Here is a 23,725-nt window from a genome sequence, read left to right on the forward strand (position 1 = left end):
GCAATCATGAGCCAAGACCTGGATGTGATATCACAACCTCTGCCTGTTCTCTTAATATGTATAATTAGCCAAATAATCTTATCAAATGTTAGGGACCACACTTGAGATTTTACCACAATAGGGGTTATGCTGAATGTGTGGAGTTTAGAAAGAGGTGGAAGTAGATCCTGCTTTGTGTGAATAGAAGAAAGTAGGCCTTTCCTTTGGGAAAACTCAACATTATTCTGGTAAGTGGAGGAATGTTTATTTCCACAGTTCTCAGCACATTCCATTACTGCATATAGAATCCTTGCCACTACGTATCACATTAGGCTTATAAGAGGGGGATTCTAGCTTCAAGAGAAACCAGACCTGGGCGCCTTGCTAACATTGCCCTTACCTGGTTATCACCAGTGAATGACAGACTCCAGCCTGACCTTATTTCCTCTAGAATTTTGGGAGAGACTTGTGAGCATCAGTTTGGTACCGCCACTTATGAAACACGTCTTTGTCACCATTTTCATCACCATCATTGCCATCATCACTGCTGGCCTTCACAAAGACCTCACATGGAGTAGTCTCTGTGCACTTAATACTCACGACATCTCTATGAGATAGTCCTAGGCCCTAAACCCCATGAGGACAGGGAACATATCTCTTTTATTCACTTCAGGTATTCTGTATTTAGAAAAGTGCTTGGCGCTGAAGAGCCACTCCCATATGTATCTATTGACTATTACTAATCTCATTTTTCAGACACATGAACTAAGGCATAGTGGGTAAATTCTTGTGTCCAATATCATACACTTGAACCCAGACTGGACCTCTAGTTTTTATGAAGAGAGATCTTGGAACAGTCCCTAGGAAATAGTACAGATGTTCCTTGACCACGGTATAAACAGGATTGCTTTATATTTTTGAATTGGGTGAAAGTGATGGTTCACTCCTCCTGCCTAGAGCTGTTCAAGACAGAAGGAGCCATGTGTTTGGGAGAAGTTTTCTCTTTTCCCCTTTCACCAAAACAGCAACTAAAGATTCATCTACATTGAATGCACAATGCTGGAAAAGAGAGAGTTCAGGTGCCTTCTGGTGAATCCCAAATATTACAATTTTTTCATTATTTTGGAGCAAGTTTTAACCAATTTTAAACTGTTATTTGTTTATAATAATCCAATGGCAAGTCTAAATTTTTTTATCTTTAATTTCCCAAAGAATTGTCTAATTCCTCACAATGTAACATTTATAAATTCTTATTAAAAATACATTCAGCCTGGCTGGGCGTAGCTCAGTGGTTGAGCATCGACCTAGGATCCAGGAGATCAGGGTTCGATTCCCGGTCAGGGCACATGCCCGGGTTTTGGGCTCGATCCCCAGTTGGGGGCGTGCAGGAAGCAGCCGATCAATGACTCTCTCATCATTGATGTTTCTCTCTCTCTCCCTCTCCCTTCCTCTCTCTGAGATCAACAAAGATATATTTAAAAGAAAACACATTCAAATGACCCCAGTGATTTTCAAAATTCAAAAAATGAATAAATCAAATACCTCTTTTTTCCTCCTTCCTGTTGCTTTCCTCTGAGTACTTATTCCCCCAGAGGTACCAAGATCTACCGCCAGGAAGGGAAGAAGCACACACTGCTTTAAGTTAATGAACTCTGTGACATCATTACTCAGTCATTCAATCAGCAAGTGTCTGTGGAGTGCCGGAGAGCAAAGGGCATCTGGATGTGTGAGAGAATAGACATTTCTCTCTCTCTGAGACCTTAACAGTCAGCTATGGGCACAGGGCGTGTATTCAGTACATAGGACCCTGCAAGCAGCATACAGTGACTACAGAATAAAGAATACAGCGGTGGGTGCCACAGGACGAGGAAGGAAGGAGAGAGCATGTGGAGCTGGCACGTGGGGAGGCGCCTGGGGAAGGTGGGGCCCGGGGGCCTGGAGGAGAAGCTGAAGTCACAGCGTAAAGAGAGGGGTTTCTTTTTCATGAGCAATTCAAGTGGCACGTATTCTTTTCCTTTGTAATATCTTTTCCAAGTTCACTTCCATTTTCTATCTTGATATTTTACTCAAATTTGTGATCTCAAATTTTTAATTTTTAGAACAAAAGTGTTTTTATAACTCAATAAAGGAATACCTTTGCCATTGTTTTCCATTTAAAATAACCACTTTTGTTATAGTATGAATGGCTATACTTTGTCTTTATTACAGTGTGGTCCCTTTTATTGGTTTGACTTCATTTTGGTGAGATATTAAATGTACCTCTGATCTTCTTTAACCGGAATTAATCAGCTGCATTTTTGACAAACCAGGAAACACCTGAGCACTGACTACTTCCACTGTCTGAAATCGAGAACAGAGGAGCAGTTTTCGAAATTGGGTAGGTTTTCTGAAGAGGAACTGAACAATGTGAAAATACCTGGATAATTTTAAATTCTATGGCATTAATTATGAATTTATTCCTGAGATATGGTTATTCAACCATGGAAAATACAGAGGTAACTGTGCATCCAGAAAGGGATTGATATGTTTGTTTTATAAAATTTGCTCAAAAGCTAGAAATTCCCGTCTCTTATTCTGTTTGATATAAAGCTGGCTTCCTTTTCGAGCATCAGATCCATTTTCATATAATTATATTTGTTGCAAGTCTATTCTGCTGATAGACTCAGTCTGATTGATTTTTAAATTTTTAAAGTGCTTTCTCTCTTTCTCTCTCTGTCTCAGCATTGCTTGAGCCTCATTAACGTTGCCAAGCTCCATGGAATTGCTGGTTCCCAATTAAAAACACCTCTCTAAAGGAATGTGCTAAGCAGAATGGCACAGGAACCCAACAACAGGGGTTTTCCATCTTGGCAAAGCTACCAAATCCAAATCTACTTTCATATTTTTCTCGGGAGAGCAAACATCCACATTAGGACCTGCTTTGCAAATACCGTGGAGAAGTCAGCTGTGCTTGAAGAAAGGGGGTGAGGCCTGTCAGTCACTCTCTTTGCTCCCCACCTCCCCACTCCATCCCAACAGCCGACAGAGAACACCCTCCTGGTGTGTGATTTCATTCAGTGACAAGCCACCCGGGGACTGCCAGGCGTGGGGATGCTAATATTAAGAAGCAGGCAGCCAGCTTCACCTTGTGGAGTCACAAACCCGGCGCGCTGGGGCTGATCTCTCGTGCTCACTTTCTGCCGGCACAGCAGGCCCTTCCTTAGTGGCAGCACACTCTTCACGGCTAAGCAGGTCATTCTACATCCTGGTTTCTGAATTCCCCAGCATTAGGAAACACAGTTTTCTCACTCAAGATGGGGTATGTATCTTCCTGCGATGGGAAACTAACTCTCAAAGGACCTATGTGACATATTAGCCGTGGAATGTGCTAGAATTATGATACAGGCCACAACCATATCTAAAGCAGTGGCTAAGGCACCTGTTCAAAGAGGGAAGGAAATTCCTGGCCAGGGTCAATGCCCCGCATTACCTCTGTGAGCTGCCGTTAGGGAAACTTGGCTGCTTCTTCTGTGCAGAATCAGCACTTAAGAGTTCACTCTGCAATTTCCATTGCGAGTGTTAGTTTCCTAAGGGACAGCACCTCTGCTGCACTTCTACCAATGACGTCACTGTCCAGAGAATGAAACTGTGGATATAGAACAAACCCCAGTGAAATCAAATGCCAACTTCTAAAAATGTTGGGGGAATCAGGTGTAACCTGACTCAGAAAGAAGAGACAGAAAATGAAGAATTTTCTCTGGGTGGAATTGCTGTCACCTTGCTGGGTTATCGGAGTGTCTCTGGCTATTTAGTAGAATGGCTTGATTTGATTCCTATGGGAAAAGATCACTTGATTGGAATGTCAAAATCTATGAAACGCACCTCCCAGCTGAGGGGAAGAAATGGACATTCCAAGAAGGCAGATGCAATTTTGGTCACAGTAGTCAACTGTTAAGAATTCAGTCTAATCACAGAGTGGTCTCTATTTTCTCATTTCCAAAATGTATATAATATTTAAAATGCCTTCTATTCTATATAAATTGATATGTGTTATTATAATACTGTTCTTACTTCTTTCAGCAATAGTCTGAATTCACTGTAAACATCTTGAAACTCCTCCTCTGAGTAACCAAATGCTTCTCAAAATACATGCTGGTTGGCCCAGCCGGCATGGCTCAGCAGTTGAGCATCGACCTAGGATCCAGGAGATCAAGGTTCGATTCCTGGTCAGGGCACATGCCTGGGTTGTGGGCTTGATCCCCAGCAGGGGGCAGCTGATCAGTGACTCTCTCTCATCCACGATGTTTCTATCTCTCTCTCCCTCTCCCATCCTCTCTTGAAATCATTAAAGATATATTTTTTAAAAATAATAATAATACGTCCCAGTTGTAAAGTGTTACAAAGCTACTCTTCAGAGCAGCGTGGAAGCCCCTGGAATACATGTCTGTTGAGCTACAGATTTTCACAGATACCTCAGAGGACAGAAAAAGCTGAGTCAGTGGATTCAGCTAAAAAAGTGAAGGGAAGAACTCCCTATGATGACAAAGTATATGAGCAAATTTGGATGTTGTGTTGGGGATTGGGGAGAAAGGAACCGATCAAAAAAAACTCTGCCTAAAAATATACTAAACTACAAGTCTATAGGCAGATCCAAGTTGAATATTGCACATATAACCTATTTTTTCAACCACAGATAATATCCACTGAATTCTTTGTCTAGAAGAGAGAAGTAAAAAGAGATATAAGAAGATAAGAAGTTAGTATATTAAAAAAGTACATGTATTCCGAGTTTGAGCCAATATGGAAACGCATTAGGGAATCCAGTAACACAGGCATTTCAGTCTTTACAGGAGCCCTCACTTCTTCGCTCAGAAGGGGTATTTCCCTTGAATGAAGGTGGTGTGACAGTGCCACACTTTCAGTGGCCCCTCGTCACATGTTAACTTGAGAATTAAGACGTGGTAGACCCATTGGAAATGAACAGTCTGGCATCAGCTATGATGCCCCTAGAGAGGCACTACTGTGAGGCGCGATTCGGTCCTAAAATCAAAACCCGTGCTGAAGCATTTCACTCGAAAATGGATGGTTGATACATTGAGGGTTCCCAAGAAAAATAACATAAAATGGCTGCTTCTCATATTACATCAGGTAAATACTCTTCTGTCTACTAAATGCTTATGCGTTTCCTCCTTGTTTACTACTAGAACACGTATTTTCTTGCAGTCAGAATATACTGTCAAACAGCTAATATAATCAATTTACTGTTGAGTGTGTTGGTAAATTACTGAATCCAGTCCCCACTCTGAAATTTGGGAAACTCTGTCCTGAAGTAACTGTTTGGAGGCATCACTGAAGAGGGAGGGCTCCGAGGGCCTATGTCCTGGTAACGAAGTGTGGAAAAGTTGCTATTCATCTGGAAGCCGACCAACAGAGAGCCCTAAATAGAAGCAGCTTAAGGGCTCAGAAGACTGCATAATTAGGTCTCTGCTTCATTTAAATGCACATGACAAAGTCCTGGAATTGCTGAAAGGCAGCCTCTTTCTACCACCATCAGTGGAATGAGAGCCAGTTCAGAGCCGAGAAACCGAGGTTGGAACCTCAGGGCAGCTATTGACTATATGGACACGAGCAAGTCACCCCATCTCTCTGAGCTCACTCCCCATGATCTCATTTGAACTTCAAATGAGATAAGGCCTGTGTTGTGTAAACTGCCAGGCAGTGAGCTACATCAGTATAGCTGAATCTCCGTTTAGAGGGTTCAGAGTTCTACACGCCACAGCACGTGGGCAGAGCTACTGCCAGCAGGACCAGGAATGAACAGTGGATTTGCAATCCTGATGATCAGCTGAGGTCACGAGAGTTATAGCTACTCTCTGCTCAGATTCCAGTGTGGTGCGGCCTTTAGAATGAGATTAGGGTACCATTCAGGAAATCAGCCCCTGGCATCAGGTGAGCTTAATTCACTCAACAGTGATGTCAAAACTGCTGTACTATTCTGAAAGCACATGACAAGCTGCTACCTTGTGGCAAAATCTGCAGGTTAGAAACTGCTATGAAGTTAACTCTAATTGTGATTTAACATGAATTAGTAATGATCATTTTCATAATCTTATTTCATAAGGTTCTTTGGCAAAGTTGCCAAGGGTATCATTTGTATTTCTTGAGGACAGTGATTACTCCAGTCAGTGACAATAAAGCTGTGCTGGGCGGCATGTCTGATCAGTTTTATTCATTCACTGATATATTCACTCCATTATAGCAAGCACTGTTCTACTTATTGGCAATAAGGGAATTATAGAAAATACCTACTTCATGGAGCTCTTTGTTTAGGTGAAAAACAGGAATGTAAATAGGAAATCATGGTACCACAATCAATGCTATGAGAGAACTAAGCGTAGATACCATGGGCTACTTCAGAGTTTTATGGAAACCTTATCACTTGTCCCGACTGTGGACAATGTCTTTTTTAAGTGATGTCTTTTTCACGGGATTAAAACAATTATGGATTTCAGGAATGAGCGGGCTCCCATCTTTTGCTTAACTGCTATACCAGTGTGGGCATCAGGGGGAAGGAGAGGAATTAGGGAAGCTGGAACTCCCACTTGCACATTCCTAGACCGTTTCTTCCACAATGCCAGGACTGAAATGCGTGCTGTCTGCAACACCTGCACACTAAGCAAGTCCTCTAGGGCTGTTTCATATCCAATTCTGGTGTGTTTCCATCCACAAAAGGTAATTGCTATAGAGATGCTTCATTGCTCACAGGAAAAAAAACACACATTTTGTGCTGATGGATTCACCATGAAAAGAATGCTTTCTGGAAAGAAAAACAGTTACTGAGTTTTAGCCTGTTCTAATGCAAGAGTGAGCCCAAACCACTATTTCTTACTCCAGGAACATTAGAATACAGGATGGTGCTATACTTATCTGTACAATTGCCAGCTGGGTTCAACTGCTCTCTAGAAGAACAGTGCCATCTGTGGGAAAGGACTCTGGCTTTACGGGGTCAAAGGGATGCTGCAAGTACCTCTCTGGTCTGCTTTTCCAATTTTTCATATGTATTAATCATTCTGGAGAAATGTTTTAAGTTTAAATGAGAATCTTTTCTTAAATCATTGTAGGAGTGCAAGAGCATTTTGCTAGTATTGATAACTACGAATTACCCAGGAGTTACAAAAATCAATACTGAGCGCTGCTGCTGCTGCACATGCCCAGCACTGCAGACCCACTGCTGCTGCCTTGATTTTAAATTTACAAACAAACAAACAGCAAATGATTGTTACTGACTGAATGCTTTGCCCTCCCCCCACCAAATCCGTATGTTGAAGCCCTAACCCCCCAGTGTGGCTGTCTTTGGAGATGGGGCCTGTAAGGAAGCAATTAAGGTTAAATGAAGTCAAAAGGGTGAGGCCCTGATCCGATAAGATTAGTGTCCCTAAAGGAAGAGACACCAGAGAGCTCACTCTCTTTCCCCAGGTGCAGGCACACAGGAAAGGCCAGGGGAGCTGGCAGAGAAGGCAATCATCTGGAACCCAACCAGAGAGTTTTCACCGGATGTCAACCCTGCCTACACCTTGATTTCGGACTTCTGCCCTCCAGACTGTGAGGAGATAAATTTGTTTTACCACCCAGTCTGTGCTATTTTTCTATGGCAGTCTGAGGAGACTAAATACAGGGTTAAATGAATATCGTTGAAAGAGTCCAGATTAGCCTGTGTCTTGAACCAAGGCGTATAGAGATGTTCAGTAAAAAGGAGTATAAACCAGAACCAAGATGAGTCTCTGAGGCAACAATGGAGGCCTTTCTTTGAGACCACAGCTAAAGGGCAAGTGCCAGCCTGGCATCACTTTTGATTAATGTCCAATGGGCTCCACTCCATGACAATAGTAGATGTACTAGAAATGTTTTCTCTGGAGCCATTTGGCTGACATTTTGATTATACCAGCAACAAATTCAGCAGAATCATGGAATGAAAAGACACGACAATTCTCCAGCCTTCACCACAAGACAGGTTTATACTCACTAATATAATAAATATAGTCTTTAAAAGGGAAGCCTGCTTTATTATACAATTTTAGCCTGTATTGACATTGTTCAATATTTGTTACTTCTTTCCCAATTTCAGTTATAGATATATTTATCTGAGTTTCTGGAACTGGTCATATTGTAATTTTAGTTCTCATTTCTGACATGGAATTGTTCTCAACACAAGCTCATTCCATGCCTATTCTTATTGTCAGCCAGGTCTCAGATATCCCCAGTTCTACATGGAAACACTTGTTTTTCTTTTATTTTATTTTCTTACTTCCTCCATTTAGCTTTTCCCTTTTTTTAAATCAACAAATTTTTAGTACTCATAATTGCCATATTTAGCGGTAAACTTGTCAATATTTTTTCATACGTTCTAATGTGAAAGTGCACAGTAAGAAATAACAAAACACAAAGATGAAAAAAATAGGGGTATTGTTTAATGTGACAAATTTTCTTTTTATATATGCTTACACTAGCTGGTGTAGCAGCCAGTATACTTCTTAAAAGTATTGACAAGATAGCAAAGAGTATATCAGAACACAGCATTATCAGCAAAGCAAGAGTCTACCATATTCAGTAACACCACTTGAACAATACTGATATGTAAGTTATAGACTTTTACTAAAACAAGACCCTTCCCAATGCAAGTGACATACCTGCTGTGGCCACACCACATACAATGGCTCATGCTGAGCCTGGGCGTCCTGTTCAGGACTCAGAACACCACCTATTGTTTGTTTTTTGGTTCCACTGTTAGTTTTATTCTGAATCACAGTGTGAAAAACACTAAAATCAAACTATAAATCACATACAAACTCATGCCATATACCTTCCGTCTTCCCTACTAAAAATGAACACAATCCAGTACTGCATTTTACTCACGGTCTTCTACATAAGGCTTCTAACCTGGGCTAAACAGCAGAAATACAGCCAGCATGGGATTCAAAGGATTTGGATTCCAACCCCACCTCTGCCGCTAATTAGCTAAGTGAACTTGAGCAAATCATGCAGTTCTCTGGGTCTCAGTTTTCTCACCCTTAAAGAAAATAAGCTGGACTAGACAACCTACGAGATGCTTCCTTACTCTAGAATATTTCTCTGTTTGAAATAAAATTCTAACTCCAGTGTTGCATCACCTCCTGGAATCCCTCCCTATCTCTTGGGATAGATTAGATTCATCTCCACGATGGGCCCTTGGCACCCAGAGGGTAACTCTCTCATAGCGCTTATCTGGCTCTATCATGATTTATTCACCAGGCTCTCCCACTAGACTGCAGGCTCCTGGAGAGCAGGCACTTGGCCTCTTACTTCCATTACCCCACAGTTAGGCAGTAGGGGCATCACGGTTGTACACTGAACATATACTGAGCCAGCCAATACCTTCTGCGCCACACTTTATCAAAGTGTCTCACCAGAACAACAAATGAAACTCCTCTCTCAACCTATTTAAAGAGTCAATCTAGAGGAAAATGTGTTCTTGCTATTTTGAAAGTGAAGAAAACACTTAGAAATAATAAAAAATCCCAGCCATATTTAATGTTGCTGGAAGTGCTAACGTAGCATTTCTTTTAGGTTTCAGGAAAATGGAATATTCCTGACAGCCTCATGGACAAATATACCCACCAATTTTAAAATACGTCTTTCTTCTATACTCATAAAACACAATGTCAGTAGGTTTCAGCATCTTTTATGGGGGAAAAAAGGTTATAGTGAAATTACCAAGATATCTGCAGATTTGAGGACCTCAGAGAATACAAATTTCTCACCAACTCAGGGGCAGCTAAGCACACGTCCCCAAAGGTCCTCTCCCTAATTCATTCAGCAGCAAGTTGTGACAACACTTGCGAAAGCTTCTACCAGGGATGCTCACAAGGAACACGGTGCCCGGCATTTTACTGGAGGCTGGTCACATAGGTATCTTCTGCCTGGCACATACCAAACTTCGGAAGTGTTTAGAGTAAACCACAGTGTTTGCATAAACAGTGCAGGCACAGTGAGCCTCTCTTATCAGAGTGTTGGGAACCCTCTTGAAATTCAAGTTCCCAGATGCCAGCCATGGGCCAAATTTATCAGCAGGTTCTCCAAAGAGAGATATAGTTATCTGCTATATTAACTCCTTTACCCAAATGGTAAATGTCCCTTTATAACAATGAGGCAGAATATACAGAAATGCAAAAATTACTTTAAAAGTCTGATTAGGGTCCTTTAAAATTTAGATATCACCTGTGCTGAGCATGCTTCTTGCCTTCTCAGGCCTATACATGGGGGGTGGCCCTTATGTTAATAACCACCATTTGGCATTCCAGAAAAAGATAGCTTAAATGAGTTAAGCTGAGAGAAATAAATTCTTGTTCCTTAAGCCACCCAGTCAGTGGTACTTCGTTATGGCTGCCCAAGCTAAGACAGCTGCGGTCACACTGCCATGGCCACGCTGAGTAGAGACAGACTATATGGCACTCAAATTCTGAAATATCTACTTTCTGCTCTTTTACAGAAAAAGTTTGCCAACCCCTGCTCTAGTTATTAGATGAAATAGCCAGTTTTAGTTCTAGAATTTTATATAAAGGGGCTTAAGGATGTTTAGTGAGAGCTATAATTGCATTTAAAAAATCTTAGTTTTCCTTAATGGGGATGAAGGCAGGCAGCTTAAAGCGCTGTGACATTCCTCCCTCTGGCAGCCACCGAGACCGGCACACTACACAGGCCTCACACTCTGCCACGGATCTGCTCACGTGGCCAGATCTGTAACTAATGACGGCTCCAAATCAAGGTTCCAAGCCTGATCCCCCAACTCAGTGGGAGCATTCCCTTAATTACGGTTATGGAAGCTATGAGATATCAGTAGCACAAAGGACAGTTTTATTATGCAATTCACAACAAATGTTCACTGCAAGAGTGCTTACAATAACAGCAATAAGAACAAAATAATATTAATAGCTCATTTGGGAATGGATTTCACATGACTGGGTGAACTAGAAACTGTAAATTGCTGAGAGTGTGTCTGTAAGATATTGCTGTGGGGAATACATGTCAGCTCCTTGGGCAAGGAAAAGCTACTGGGGACAGCCACAGAATATGGGTTTTAGGATCAGACAGGGATGGACTGAAATCCTGGCCCTGAGCTGTAATTTATTTGGCAACTAGCTGCCCCACTCAGAACTTACCTCCCTTATCCATGACATAGAGATTATGCAGGGTGGTGGTGTCTGTGGGTGGCATTTAATAAGTGTAGTTATTATCTGTAAAATATGTTGAAGTGCATGGATATAAAATAGGCTCTCAAAATGATAGCTATTCTCATGAATCACTAGAGGATATTTTCTCACAATTCCCACCCCATCCTTTTTTTTTTCTGGTAACAAAGTGACACTGACTGGCAATGCACCTGTCCCTACATTTTGCCAAGTCATTGGGACTATCTTTTGATTTCAGAAAGGCTGAAAAAATTTTTTTAAACTAACACAGGTTATAACAGGGAACAGATTATAAAGGGAAGAAGCCATTTGATGTAACTCATGCACTGGCACCTGCAGGGGCAGGCACACCATTCCCGGGTCCCCTTCAAAAAACTACATGCGTTTTTGTCTCTAGCTTCTCCCTCTATAAGAGGCAGGCATGCGGGCACGTGCACTCAGCTCTTATAACCTGTGTGTGTGAGTGTGTGCAATGTGCACATGCTCAGGCGTGAGAAAGAGAAAAAGGAGCGCTTTGTGATGAATTCATTTAGAAGAATCAAAATGTATTTCCTACTGGTGAGCTCTTAATTATCTCTCTTTAAAACCTTGCGTTGTAAATATATCAGTTGGTGATTTGATATGAATCCCTCTGGGCCCGAGTTTCTTTGTGTGTTTTGAAGAGAAAATAACTGCCCTTCTTTTCACAGGAATATTATAAACATCGGATGAGATTCTGTGTAAACAACATGCTTTGAGGGGGACAGTGACAGATAAGGTCTGTACTCAGCAGTGTAGCAACACAGATAGGGGCTTTGGTAAACCTGCAGTAAGGGAAAAGATTCCTAAACTGGTAAAATTTAGATTGAAGAAGACTGAAAATATAAGACCTTCAAATATCTAACAGAGCCTTGTAGAAAAGGAATTTGTCATTGGAGAAGGTAGAGCTCCCTCATGAATAAGCAATATTTAGTTTATATTTGGCATGCCCCTTCCACATTCATCACTACCTTGACTTTCCATTACTTGTACGAATGCCTCACAACTGTGCGTTTCACATAGTATTCACCCTTGACTGTATGCTCCTTGACGGAAGGGCTCTGTATTTAGTCTTTGTGTTCTCAACAGCTCTTTACATTTTATCTTGCAGGCTGTGGATGCTCAATAACATTTGTTAACAAAAATACAGACTGAAAATGCTACTCAAATACATGCTAACAAATATTGTGCCACAGCTAGTACGAATATGACTCCTGCAGCCTTATCGTCTTAGAGCCTTGAGTAGGGAATTACGTTGATTTGTTTATGGTCATGTCTCTGTTTCTAAAGTAGGGATGTTAATTTGTCTCTTGGCTTGACTTTTTTCTTCCATGTCAACTACAGGGAAGGTTGTGTTTAATGGGGTAGTAGAAGGGAAGGCTTGTTATTTCAAAATACGTAACAGTAGTAGACAGGCAATCATTTTATATGAAATTCCTTCTGTGCAGTTACCTAAATGTGTATTTCATCCTTGGTTATAAAAGAGAAGTGCCCAATGTCCAAGGACCTATAAATCTGAGCTACAGGATTTCTTTATGCAAATTACATTTGTGTCATCAATAAAGAAGAAAATGGCAATGAAGCTTGTATTTGCAGCAGCAGTGTAAAGTTCAGGATCCCTATACCCATTTGTAGGATATGTCAGTGTGGCTAATTATTTTTTGGGATAGTGTGTTTGGTAAGAATTAATGGGGAATAAGCTTCATAAATTGATTATTAAATTAAAAGGGTTTTTTAAAGTGAATCAGGCCCTGGCCAGTTAACTCAGTTGCTTAGAGTGTTTTCCTGATAACATCAAGGTTGTGGGTTTGAACTCCAGTCAAGGCATATTCAAGAAGCACCAATGAATCATAAATAAGTGGAACAACAATCGATGTTTCTCTCTCTCTCTCTTTCTCTCTCTCATCAATAAAAAAATATTTAAAGTGAATCAGGGATATAAAATAGGAAACCAGTTTGATTAACCTTAACACCTTTAAAAAATCCACATAATAGAGAGACACTAATATTAATTTTATGGCAGTGTTATAAACCCCAAGAACTAACTAATTACATTATAGCACAGCTCGTTTGTTTTTCAAGTCTGCTTTTCATTTTGCATCTTAAATTGTAATGACTCAAATTTTTATCCATGTACAGGGGCTTTTCTTCCCTTAAAGGGTAAACAAAATATAAAGAAAGGGAAAGAAAATTATGTCGCTTCATGTTGCTGGGAAGGTACTTCTGCAAAATGAAATAACTTTTGCAACATTCCACTAATAGACCGTGACAGAGTAACCCCTCCGGATCCTAATAGGGGAAAGTGGATCCAGACAACATACCCGTTTCCTCAGGTTGCAAGTAAGAGTGAGATTCCTTGAGAAGGAGTTTGCAAAAGCCGTATAGAAGTCCAGGACTTTGAGCAAGGCTTCCCGCTTGATGATGTGGAGGTCACAGTACGTCAGTGCCCGGACATTGGCACACGCATGAGCAAGGGTGGTTTCCTTCCAGAAGATGTCTCCAAATACATCACCTTTCCCTGGAAAATAGTATAAGATACGTATTCAAGTATCTGTACTAGTTCCTATCCTAACCACTATTTTTATTCAGTTTCATATATGGTAATGATCTCCTGGCATAACTTCGAGCCTGAGTGTATGACCCCATCTGTAACATATAACAATTTAAACACTTTTATATAATATGTAAAGTATTCACCCTGAATTCAGATATTGATGAAAATCTGGAATAATATAAATAAATGAAATCAGATAGAGAAGCCAAAAACCTCATCATAACAAATAGTTTCATTATCTTCTGCCACCTTAACTTATCCCATTCTGGCCAAAAGGAGCAAAGGAAATTTCTTAGTTTCATCCCTTCTCCAGCTCCTTCTCAGATGACAGTAAAATGCAATATACAAGATCTACCGTTACAGCCTTTATAAATCTGGAACTGATTCAACATATATTAAACATACATTATTCGGCAACTAAGCCTTGTGCTCCAGGCAGACTAAAATTCACCATGAATTACTCTCCAAGGACGCTCTTCCCTCTCCCCCATGCCAAGCCTTAGGAAAATCCTCCGGGTGCAGCCCAAGAGCTCCTCACCCACAATTACAGTCTAAGGAGCTGAGCTGGGTAAAATATGGAAACCCAGATTTGTTATGCCATGAACAGTTCCATAAAGAGTACCCTACTGTAGTCAAATGTGGATGTCTTTTTAAAATTCTAGAAATCACACAAAAATCTACTATTCGCTTCAGAGTACATTCCAACTGGTGACTTCAACTCAACAGTTCACCATCCCAAATCAGGAGTACTTAGTTGCCCTTCCTGTTGAGGCAGTTCTGTAAGAGCCCCTGGCATAAGGAAAATAATATTTCTGAAGACCAGATTAGCACATGAGTCTGTGCTAGCACATGAATAATTATGCATTATCACTTAGCATTTTTAAGAATCTTGTTGGGTAGGTCTATTACTCTCTTAAAGATATAAGCCTGATTCCCAGAGTCTATGGTCTGCTCAGAATAACATAACTAACAACAAAAACAAAATAGTTATCATTTATTGTGCTTACAAATTGACAAACATTCTTCTAAGAATTCTACAGGTACTACGCACGTTAATCCACATATTAGCCCTATGAGATAGCATATAGTAATTTCCGATTGCTATAGTATAAACTGCCATAAATCAAAGGTTGACAAGGCTAGACTCTTTTCTGGAGGCTCTGAAGAAAAATTCACGTGAAAGCTCATTCAGGTCTGGTTGAATTTAGTTCCTAGTGGTGTAGGACTGAGTATCCCTTTTCCTTGTTGCTATCAGCTGAAGGCATTCGCATATTCCTTGGCATATGGCTTCCTCCATCTTTAAAACCAGCAATGATATATCACTAAATCACCCTCATGCCTAGAATCCTTGACTTCCTTTCCTGCCAACAGCTGGAGAAAATGCTCTACATTTTAGGTCTAGTGTAATTAGATTATGTCTGCCCAAATATGCTATATTACTATATTACTAATATGCTATATTATGCTAATATGCTACATTATGTCTGCTCTCTTATGCTATATTACTTGATAATTATTAAGTTATAATTATTATAATAATAATGCAATTATTTTAATTATATTATTAGATGTACCAATTTACTTTAAAAAATGTTCACTGAAGTAATATTTATAATATCCAAAAAAGGTAGAAATAAGACAAATATAAATGAATAAATAACTTATGGAATATTATGCAACCACTAAATAAATTGAAAAAAGTGACAGAGGCCAGCCGGGCGTGGCTCAGCGGTTGAGCATCGACCTAGGATCCAGGAGATCAAGGTTCGATTCCCGGTCAGGGCTCAATCAATGACTCTCTCATCATTGGTGTTTCTGTCTGTCTGTCTCTCTCTCTCTTTTCCTCTCTCTGAAATCAATAAAAATATATTTAAAAAGAAAAAAGAAAAAAGAAAAAAGTAACAGAAATGTTCACATTGTGTAAAATAATAAAAGCAGGATATTAAATCATATACACAGTATAACCTCATTTTATGCCCCTTATCCTACCTGCCAGAAATACACACATGCAAAGCAAATGCATTAAAATGGTAGGTTCTCTCTGCTTTATGGGATAATGGATGGGTTTTATTTAGTCTTATAATTTACATGTATTATTTTTTAAGCAGATGAGATCAACAACTGCCACTGGTGCTATGAAAATAACAAGGCTTTTATTTTATTTTATTTTTTAAAATTTATCTTTCTTGTTGAAAGTATTACAGATGTCCCCTTTTTTCTCCATCGGCCCCTCCACCCCGCACTCACTCCCCGCCCCAGGCCTTCCCCACACTATTGTTTGTGCCCACGGGTTATGCATATAAATTCCTTGGTTAATCTCCACCCCACACACCTTTCCTCTGATATTCGTTGGTCTGCTCCACGCTTGTATGTAACTGAATCTAGTTTGTTCATCAGTTTATTATGTTCTTAGGTTCTGCCTATGAGGGAGATCATGTGATGTTTGTCGTTTTCTACCTGGCTTATTTCTCTGCCTCTTGTTTCTTTTCCTCTGTCATTATTGTTACTCTTTCTATACTGGGTTTTTCTTCGAAGAAATAGAAAAAGGGTTATATTTCTTTCTGTTTCATTTCTGTGATCAGCTCTCAAATTATCTCTCATAATACAACTTCTGACCCATTTAGAAGTGCCCATTAATTTTCAACTGCCCATTTGATTTTCACGTATGATAACTATAATAATAATCAATGCCTTTGACTTAATTATTCCACTTCTGGGAACTGATCAAGAATTGGAACCAACACATATAATATTCACTATCCTCTGTTCCTTGACCTCTGTCCTCTGTCCCTTTTCTGTCTTCTGTCCCCTGTCCCTGTCCCCTATCTTCTGTGCTCAGTCCCTCTGTCCCCTGTCCCTATCCCATGTCCCCAAATTGGCATAAATAAATAAATAAGTGCCCCACAATGGAAATTTATCCATCTACCTATTATCGATTCATACAGAATTAAAACTACTTTTTGAAAAATGCAAAAGAAATGCTTATCTTCTAATGTCAAATAAATAAAAGACACAAAGAAGAATATGATTGTCACAGCTATAATAAAATACGTAAAAACGAAAGTGAAACCCCAAGACTAAGTGAACTGTCAATGAAATGTCTACCTCTTATTTTCTTAAAGAAAAATATTCTTGATAGAACCAAAGTATATTGTATTTTATTATTCTATGTTGTTCTATATAGTATATTATGTTACTATTAATCTGTCAATTGATAATAAATTGTGTTAAAAATCAAAAGGGATAAAAGACTAAAAGAAAATGCATTTAAGTAATTACAGTTATTGGCTTCAAATGATGTGTTTATTGTTTTTCTTCTTTCTATGTTTTCCAAATTTTTCTCTAATGAATCTGCCCAATTTAAAAATAGCAAACTACTTTTACAGATGTCTTTCCTTATACTATTTAATAAGACTAAACTAATAAAATATGTACATAAACTTATAAAATAGTAAGTAAATATTCATTGATGATAAATGCACCATCAAAAGGTAAAATATACTCTATAAATAAATTCTCTTGCCGTTTTTAATGGAAGCATTCAAATGCCTGCTACATATTTTATTTTACCTAACTGATGAAATTAAAATCTTCACCACACTTCTATCAAAATTTTTAAATTTGAATAATTCATATTTTCAGTATCTTGGAGAAATAAAAACCCTATGATGTGGAAAGAACAGAATTAAACTACAGTATAAACTCATGAAGGCAAGGAATTTTATCTATTTTGACCACTGCCATTAATGTCAATGCCTAGGATGGTTCAAGAGCTCAACAAATACTTATTGAAAAAAATACATGTGAGAAAAGGAGAGAAGGGGAGAAGAAAAAAAAAACAAAACCAGCAAATTGGGAAATGCAAGATTAGAGTTAGAATTGAGGTTCTACCACTAAGTGTGGCTTGGATCAGGTCATTGATCTACTTGAATAATCATCTGTTTCTTTGATTCTAAAGGGAACAGTATAGACAAAGACTAACACTTGTTTCTCTACATCTATAATTATATAGTAAGTCAACTCAAAATCATCCAATTATATTTTCAAGATAATATTTTATCAGTGTCTCATTGTCAAAAAAACAACAACAAACAACCTTTAAAATCTAGGGCCTCAATTCCAAATCCCATTACAAGGATGAAAAGTAACAGAAAAGTTAACAGAATCAACCAAAGTAAAACATATCCCCTGGTCTCTCCCCTAAAAAAGTTTACAAGAACATAACAAAATTAACAAATGTAGGTAATTCTGCTCCCAACATCAGAACTGGCATTATATAATAAGCAATACTAATAATTCTGTAACAGAGAATTTCCAATACAATACACAATGTATCAATTGGACATTAACCAACTGTTTCAAAATGTGCTTATCCAGTTTTCTCTATCACCTAATAGTCACTCAATTCACAATTCTTCAAGAAATATTATGCACATTTACACAGGGTGATCTGCAGGAAATCACAAGTTGTGGAGATATGGGATCATGCATGGAACATCCAATAGAGAAGTACCCGTTTCTTTATCTCAAAGATTTTGGACCCTTCCAGGGCTGGGAACTCCTCTTGATGAGTGTAGAATATCTGATGCTAGTTTTTAGGTCAGCTCCCACTGAGAGCAAGCAGTCTTCGCTATAAACATTTTAGAGCTTGAGAACACTAACTTTCCCCAGAGCCCTAAAATTAGTAGAAAAGCTCACACTGCACATCAAAGTTGTTGTTTGGTCTATTTATATTTTCTCAGTTCTTTGTATTAAGTCTTATGAAGCATTTAACTTCTAAAGTATAGAAAACAGGATTGTAAAATAAAAGGAAATGTGAAAGAATCATAGAGTGGGAAACTGGAAAATTTAAAGACAAGATAAAGACAGCATTACAACATAATTAAAGGAATAATACAGATCATGGTATGCTTGGGGATTATGGTCTCCTGAGGCGCTGCTTTTACAGCCAGAGTGTTTTTAAAAATGTGAGACATATTATTTGGTGTGTTAATGACATGGATAAAATAAATGCATAAAAAAATTATCTCAGTTATTCATCAGTGGGTACAGCTATCTAATGTAGCCAACAAATCCCTAAAAATATGGCATTTGAAGTTTACTCAGGTGGTTTCCTGTGGGTGTGTGTGGGGTACAGTGATAGCTCTATTTCGATGCTTTTTCTCTAGCATGGACTTAATCCATTTTATGTATTAGACAGCCCTTCACTATAATTGATGATTGCAGTACGCTCATAAGCTTTATTATGAATACATATGCACAAAGTATATCCATTTGTAAATGAACACTATGAGTTTTTAAATTATACAACTTTAAGAGCTTTGAGTATCTATAAACAGCTAGTGTCATAAGTAATATTTTCAAGGAAAAGAATAGAAATAACAAGATGATGAGTATTAAAATTAAAAAATTATATAGGTGTATTAGAATAGAGTCTTTTAAAACATTTATAATTGATGCCTGCCAATCTTCAGTGATCGACATCCAAAGTCATTCTGTTGAAAAACTGTATTGGATACAAACTTGTAGACACTTTTAGATAAGGAAATAACTCTTGTCTACTAAAAAAATCATTGATATCATTGATGGAACTCATAGATTTTTATTACATACACAAAGAATGAGCCAAATAGCTCTTACTAAGTAGTTGTAAAAAATAGAATGTATCTTTATATTGGTGAGGGATGATGGTAACCACCTTTGAAAAGGCAGAATATATGGTAATACACTCTTAGTGTTAAGAACAAAGAGGTTTTATATAAAAACCCAAACATGTGCCCAGATCCAGAAAGTCATAGCATATTATTTAAAAAATCCAAGAAAAAGACTAATTTGAAAAACAGTTATATCTTAAAACTCTTCTGTTTTCTTTTCCTAAAAAAGCATTTGGAGTTGACGCCTCTGGTAATGTTCATATCATAACTATGTCTGATAACTTTCACACATGGGAGAAATGATTGCCCTATTCACCCCACTTAATTAAAGTATCCAGTGCCCTAATGCTAATCTGAAGCTGGAACATGTACTTTGTGATGTACAGGGACAGAGAAATGCAAGAAAGAAAAATCCTGCTCTTAAGAGTCTTTAATTTTGTAAGTAAAAGAGACATGCAAAAAAAAATTTACAAAACGCGGGGCGGGGGGGGGGTGGGATGGGGTGGAGCAGGGAGGTTCTGTAGGACCAGGATGGGCAAAGCACACAAACACAAACACGAATTGTTTTGGACTTGAGGAAAAGACCTCACAAAGAAGGTGGTGCTTGAGTTTAATCATAGCTGAACCTCAAGGGGAAGGATAGTATTTGTGGCTCACACAATAGTATGAGCATGATCTGTCCAGAGAGTGATGAACAACTTTAGCCCACCAGCCTGGAAGCCTATGGGACATAAGAGACACCAAGTCTAGGGGAAAAACGGGCCCCAAGGGGGAGAACTTTGAATGCCGTGCAACAGAATCTGCTGAACCCTATTCTACAGAGCGACCGCTAAAGGCTTTCAGAGTAAAGGGAGTCACGCATGACCTGTCCAGTGTTTTAAGAACAGAACTAAGAACAGTGTGTTTAAGAACAGTGTGACGAGTGGGGCAGGGAGCACTTTGAAAGGATACTGACCACACTGTGAAACAATAATATGGTATTTCACAGATTACAAACATATAATTTCACCTTGTCTCCACAACCACCTCACCAGGAGTTAAGGCAATGACAACAGGAGTAAAGGGAAGAGAAACATACAACAGATATGATGGTAGAAAAGAAAAGCTCTATAATATGCCTATTGATTTCAGTGGAGGAGGAGTGATCTATTTAAGATACTCTAGGAAAAAAATGTGAATCAAGCCCTGGTCGGTGTGGCTCAGTTGGTTAGAGCATCTTCCTCTGCGCCGAAGGGTCAGGGGTTCGAATCCCAGTCAGGACACATGCCCAGGTAGCAGGTTTGAGCCCTGGTTGGGGCATGTACAGGAGGCAAATGATCAATGTTTCTCTCTCATATCAATGTTTCTCTCTCTCCCTGCTCCTTCCTCGCTCTCTAGAATCAATGAAAAACATATCTTTGGGTGAGGATTGAAAAAAAAAAAAAAGAATTTTATATCCAGCAAAACTGACTTTCAAATATAAAGGGCACAAACTATATCACAACATAAAATAACTCAGTATTGTTCCCATAGATCTTTGTTAAGGAATTTATTAGTGAAAATGCTTCAAACAATCAAAACGCCTAGAGGGACATTGTCATAAAGACTAGTGGTAGCAATAACTAATAGTTATCTGTAGAACTAAGACTAAATAAAGGTTAAAAGAAAGTATAGTGTGTAATGGCTACATGCTCTGACAATGCAGACGTAGAATAACTATTAAAAATAGTGATGGATGGGAGGAGAATAGGACAAGCATGGCTGGGAAAATGCCGATGAAGCTTTCTGTAAGAGCAGCAGGCCAAGCAGCCCCACCTTGTCCAGAGAACATCAGCAATTAAGGGAAAGGTGAGAACTCAGCATAAAAACTGAGACAAGTTACAAGACCAGACTAAAGGGGTGGAGAAAGAGGCTCTGCCTCCTTGTAGGAAGAACAAAAGATCTGTGGCATTCTTGCAAGCTTGGAGCATTCCTGAGAGCTTCATCTCCACTTTGGTAATACCTACGGGCTAGATGGACTCTGAACTCCTCCAGGGCCTAGATGAAAGTCCCACAAATAGAACTTAGGATCCCCATCTTGTGTTCTGGGGGCTCAGGGATTCACACTCTAAGCCAGTTCTCCCCAGTCCTGAACACCTGCCTGGAGGTAAACCAGTCACGTGGAGAAGGACCATATTTTTAGATACTTAGTAGCTGATGAACTGTCTTATACTCAGGTAATGTTTGGTGGAGAATTTTTGTAATATACACTGAAATGGTACTTAACATTGTTGTTAGAATAATCTTTTTTAAGTAAAAGGAAACAAATTGGTGACTTTAACATAGGCCCTCTCTTTTCTGTCAAGATTAAGCCAAGTTGTTGTATAATTTCAAAGTTGTATTTTAAAAGTCCTGTTAAAGAAAGCATAGCATTTATAATGTGAGGGTTAAGAGAATGGGCATAGAATCAGGCAGATCTAGGTTCAAATCCTGTACCCACCACTTATTTTTTTAGCTGTGACCTGGGGAGAATCATCTGATACTGGAGAGCTTCAATTTCTTTATTCATAAAATAAGTATAGTATGTTCTTCACAGAGTTAATTAAAGGATTTCCAATAACAATGCACATAAAAAATGAGTACTCAGTAACTATAGGTATCTAAATCAGACAAACTTTCAAAGGGGCCTGAAGTGCATTTTTCACAAATATACTTTAAAAGTTTTGATGGGAAATATTAAAACTCAAAATGTATTTGTGAACTTTAAATCTTACTTAAACATGCTAGTAGTTACATCTTATACCTAAGTTGTTAAAAAATCAGTCCAACTGAGGAAACTGATATGATAAGTTATATTTTAGAAAGATTATTCTAGTGGCAGCAGAACATAAAACTGGAGGTTGAAGCTGATGACAAACTGCAAGCAGACAGGCCTGTTGGACGGCGGCCAGATCCCAGGACCAACATTTTAAGGGCAGTGGTCATGGGAAGGGATAGTAAAGACAGGATGAAGAGATACCAAGGACATGGAATACACTAACTTAATTTTGAAGGGTGGTAAGGAGAGGGTTTGAAGTTGAGTCTAAACTACCAGATTGTAAAGACTCATTTTTATCCAGAAACCTACAGGCTGAGGAAATCTAAAGTGTACAATTTGAACCATGGATAAATGACATGATAATCACAACTTGGAAAGTTTAAAACACAACAAGCATGCTTTTTTTTTTTTAATCCTCACTAGAGGATATCTTCCATTGCTTTTTAGAGAGAGTGGGAGGGAGGGAGGAGGGGAGAGAAAGAGAGAGAAACATCGATGTGAGAGAGACACATCGATTGGTTGCCTCCTGCACTCGTCTAGACTGGGGCTGGGAATCAAGCCTGCAGCAGAGGTATGTGCCCTTGACCAGGAATCAAACCCATGACCCTTCAGTCCAAGGGTCGATGCTCTAACCACTGAGCCAAACCTGCGAGGGCAAGCATGCATTTTTAAAACCTAATACTAGTTTGGCCTTTATATAAATGTCTGAATTAACTAAGGTCATCATCATAATTATATAGAGCAACCCTACCTGGTTCATAGTTCAGCATCTCAAAACACAGAAATGTGGGTGCAATAGAACATGTTCTGGGACTTGGGAAAAGCCCTTTTAAGGATTTAAAGTGTGAAGCACTTGACTTCTAACAGCAAGTATGCAGGAAGAAATCTTAAGCACAGCATAAAAGTCACATTTTCACAGGTTCTCAAAATAGCAAAATATTATTCATTCACATCTCAGATTTTTTTCTTCTTAGAATAAAAATAAGCAGACTTTTAATTTTGAGAACCATAATTTCTAAGTTTTCTTTGATAATGCACAATTATTTATAAGACATGGACTGATTCTAATTAAAATGGAATCTTAACCCAGGTACTAGAAATTACCCTTTTTACACTATTAAGTTTATTTAATTTCATCTTTCCCTTCCTCACTTATGTCCCCTTCCCAAGACCCCATAACAGCATCTAACCCTTCCATCCAAACTGTACATAAACAAGCATAGTTCTCTTGGGAATTTGAAGTTACAATTAAAACACTTAAATAGAGATTGTCTTAGATTAATGACTCCAATCATATAATTCTAATAATCAATAAACACAGAAAAGACAAACTGTGAATGCAGCAATGCAAATATCTTAGAAGCCAGGTCTATTATTAGTGGAGAAATGCCATTTTTACAGTCTCAAAAAGGTACAATATATTTTATTGAGTCACTTAGAAGTAACCTGGCTATTTTAGCCATACCAATAAATCTGTTCACATTAGGTAATTATAGGGTAGGAAGTAAAAAGCAAGAAGACATTAAAGAATATAAAATGT

At 38.8% G+C, this 23,725-nt stretch overlaps 1 protein-coding gene across 1 annotated transcript in view; it reads right to left on the reverse strand.

The window, feature by feature from the left end:
• KCNH5 (potassium voltage-gated channel subfamily H member 5) overlaps positions 1–23,725 on the reverse strand; it is a 218,003-nt gene that overhangs the window by 21,610 nt on the left and 172,668 nt on the right. The window contains exon 10 of the mRNA XM_081150235.1: positions 13,523–13,719. Coding sequence (XP_081006361.1) covers positions 13,523–13,719 — 197 coding nt within the window. The remainder of the gene's footprint in view (positions 1–13,522; positions 13,720–23,725) is intronic.

Source organism: Miniopterus schreibersii (genome assembly GCF_964146895.1).
Source record: "Miniopterus schreibersii genome assembly, chromosome: 1".
Lineage (NCBI taxonomy): Eukaryota > Metazoa > Chordata > Mammalia > Chiroptera > Miniopteridae > Miniopterus > Miniopterus schreibersii.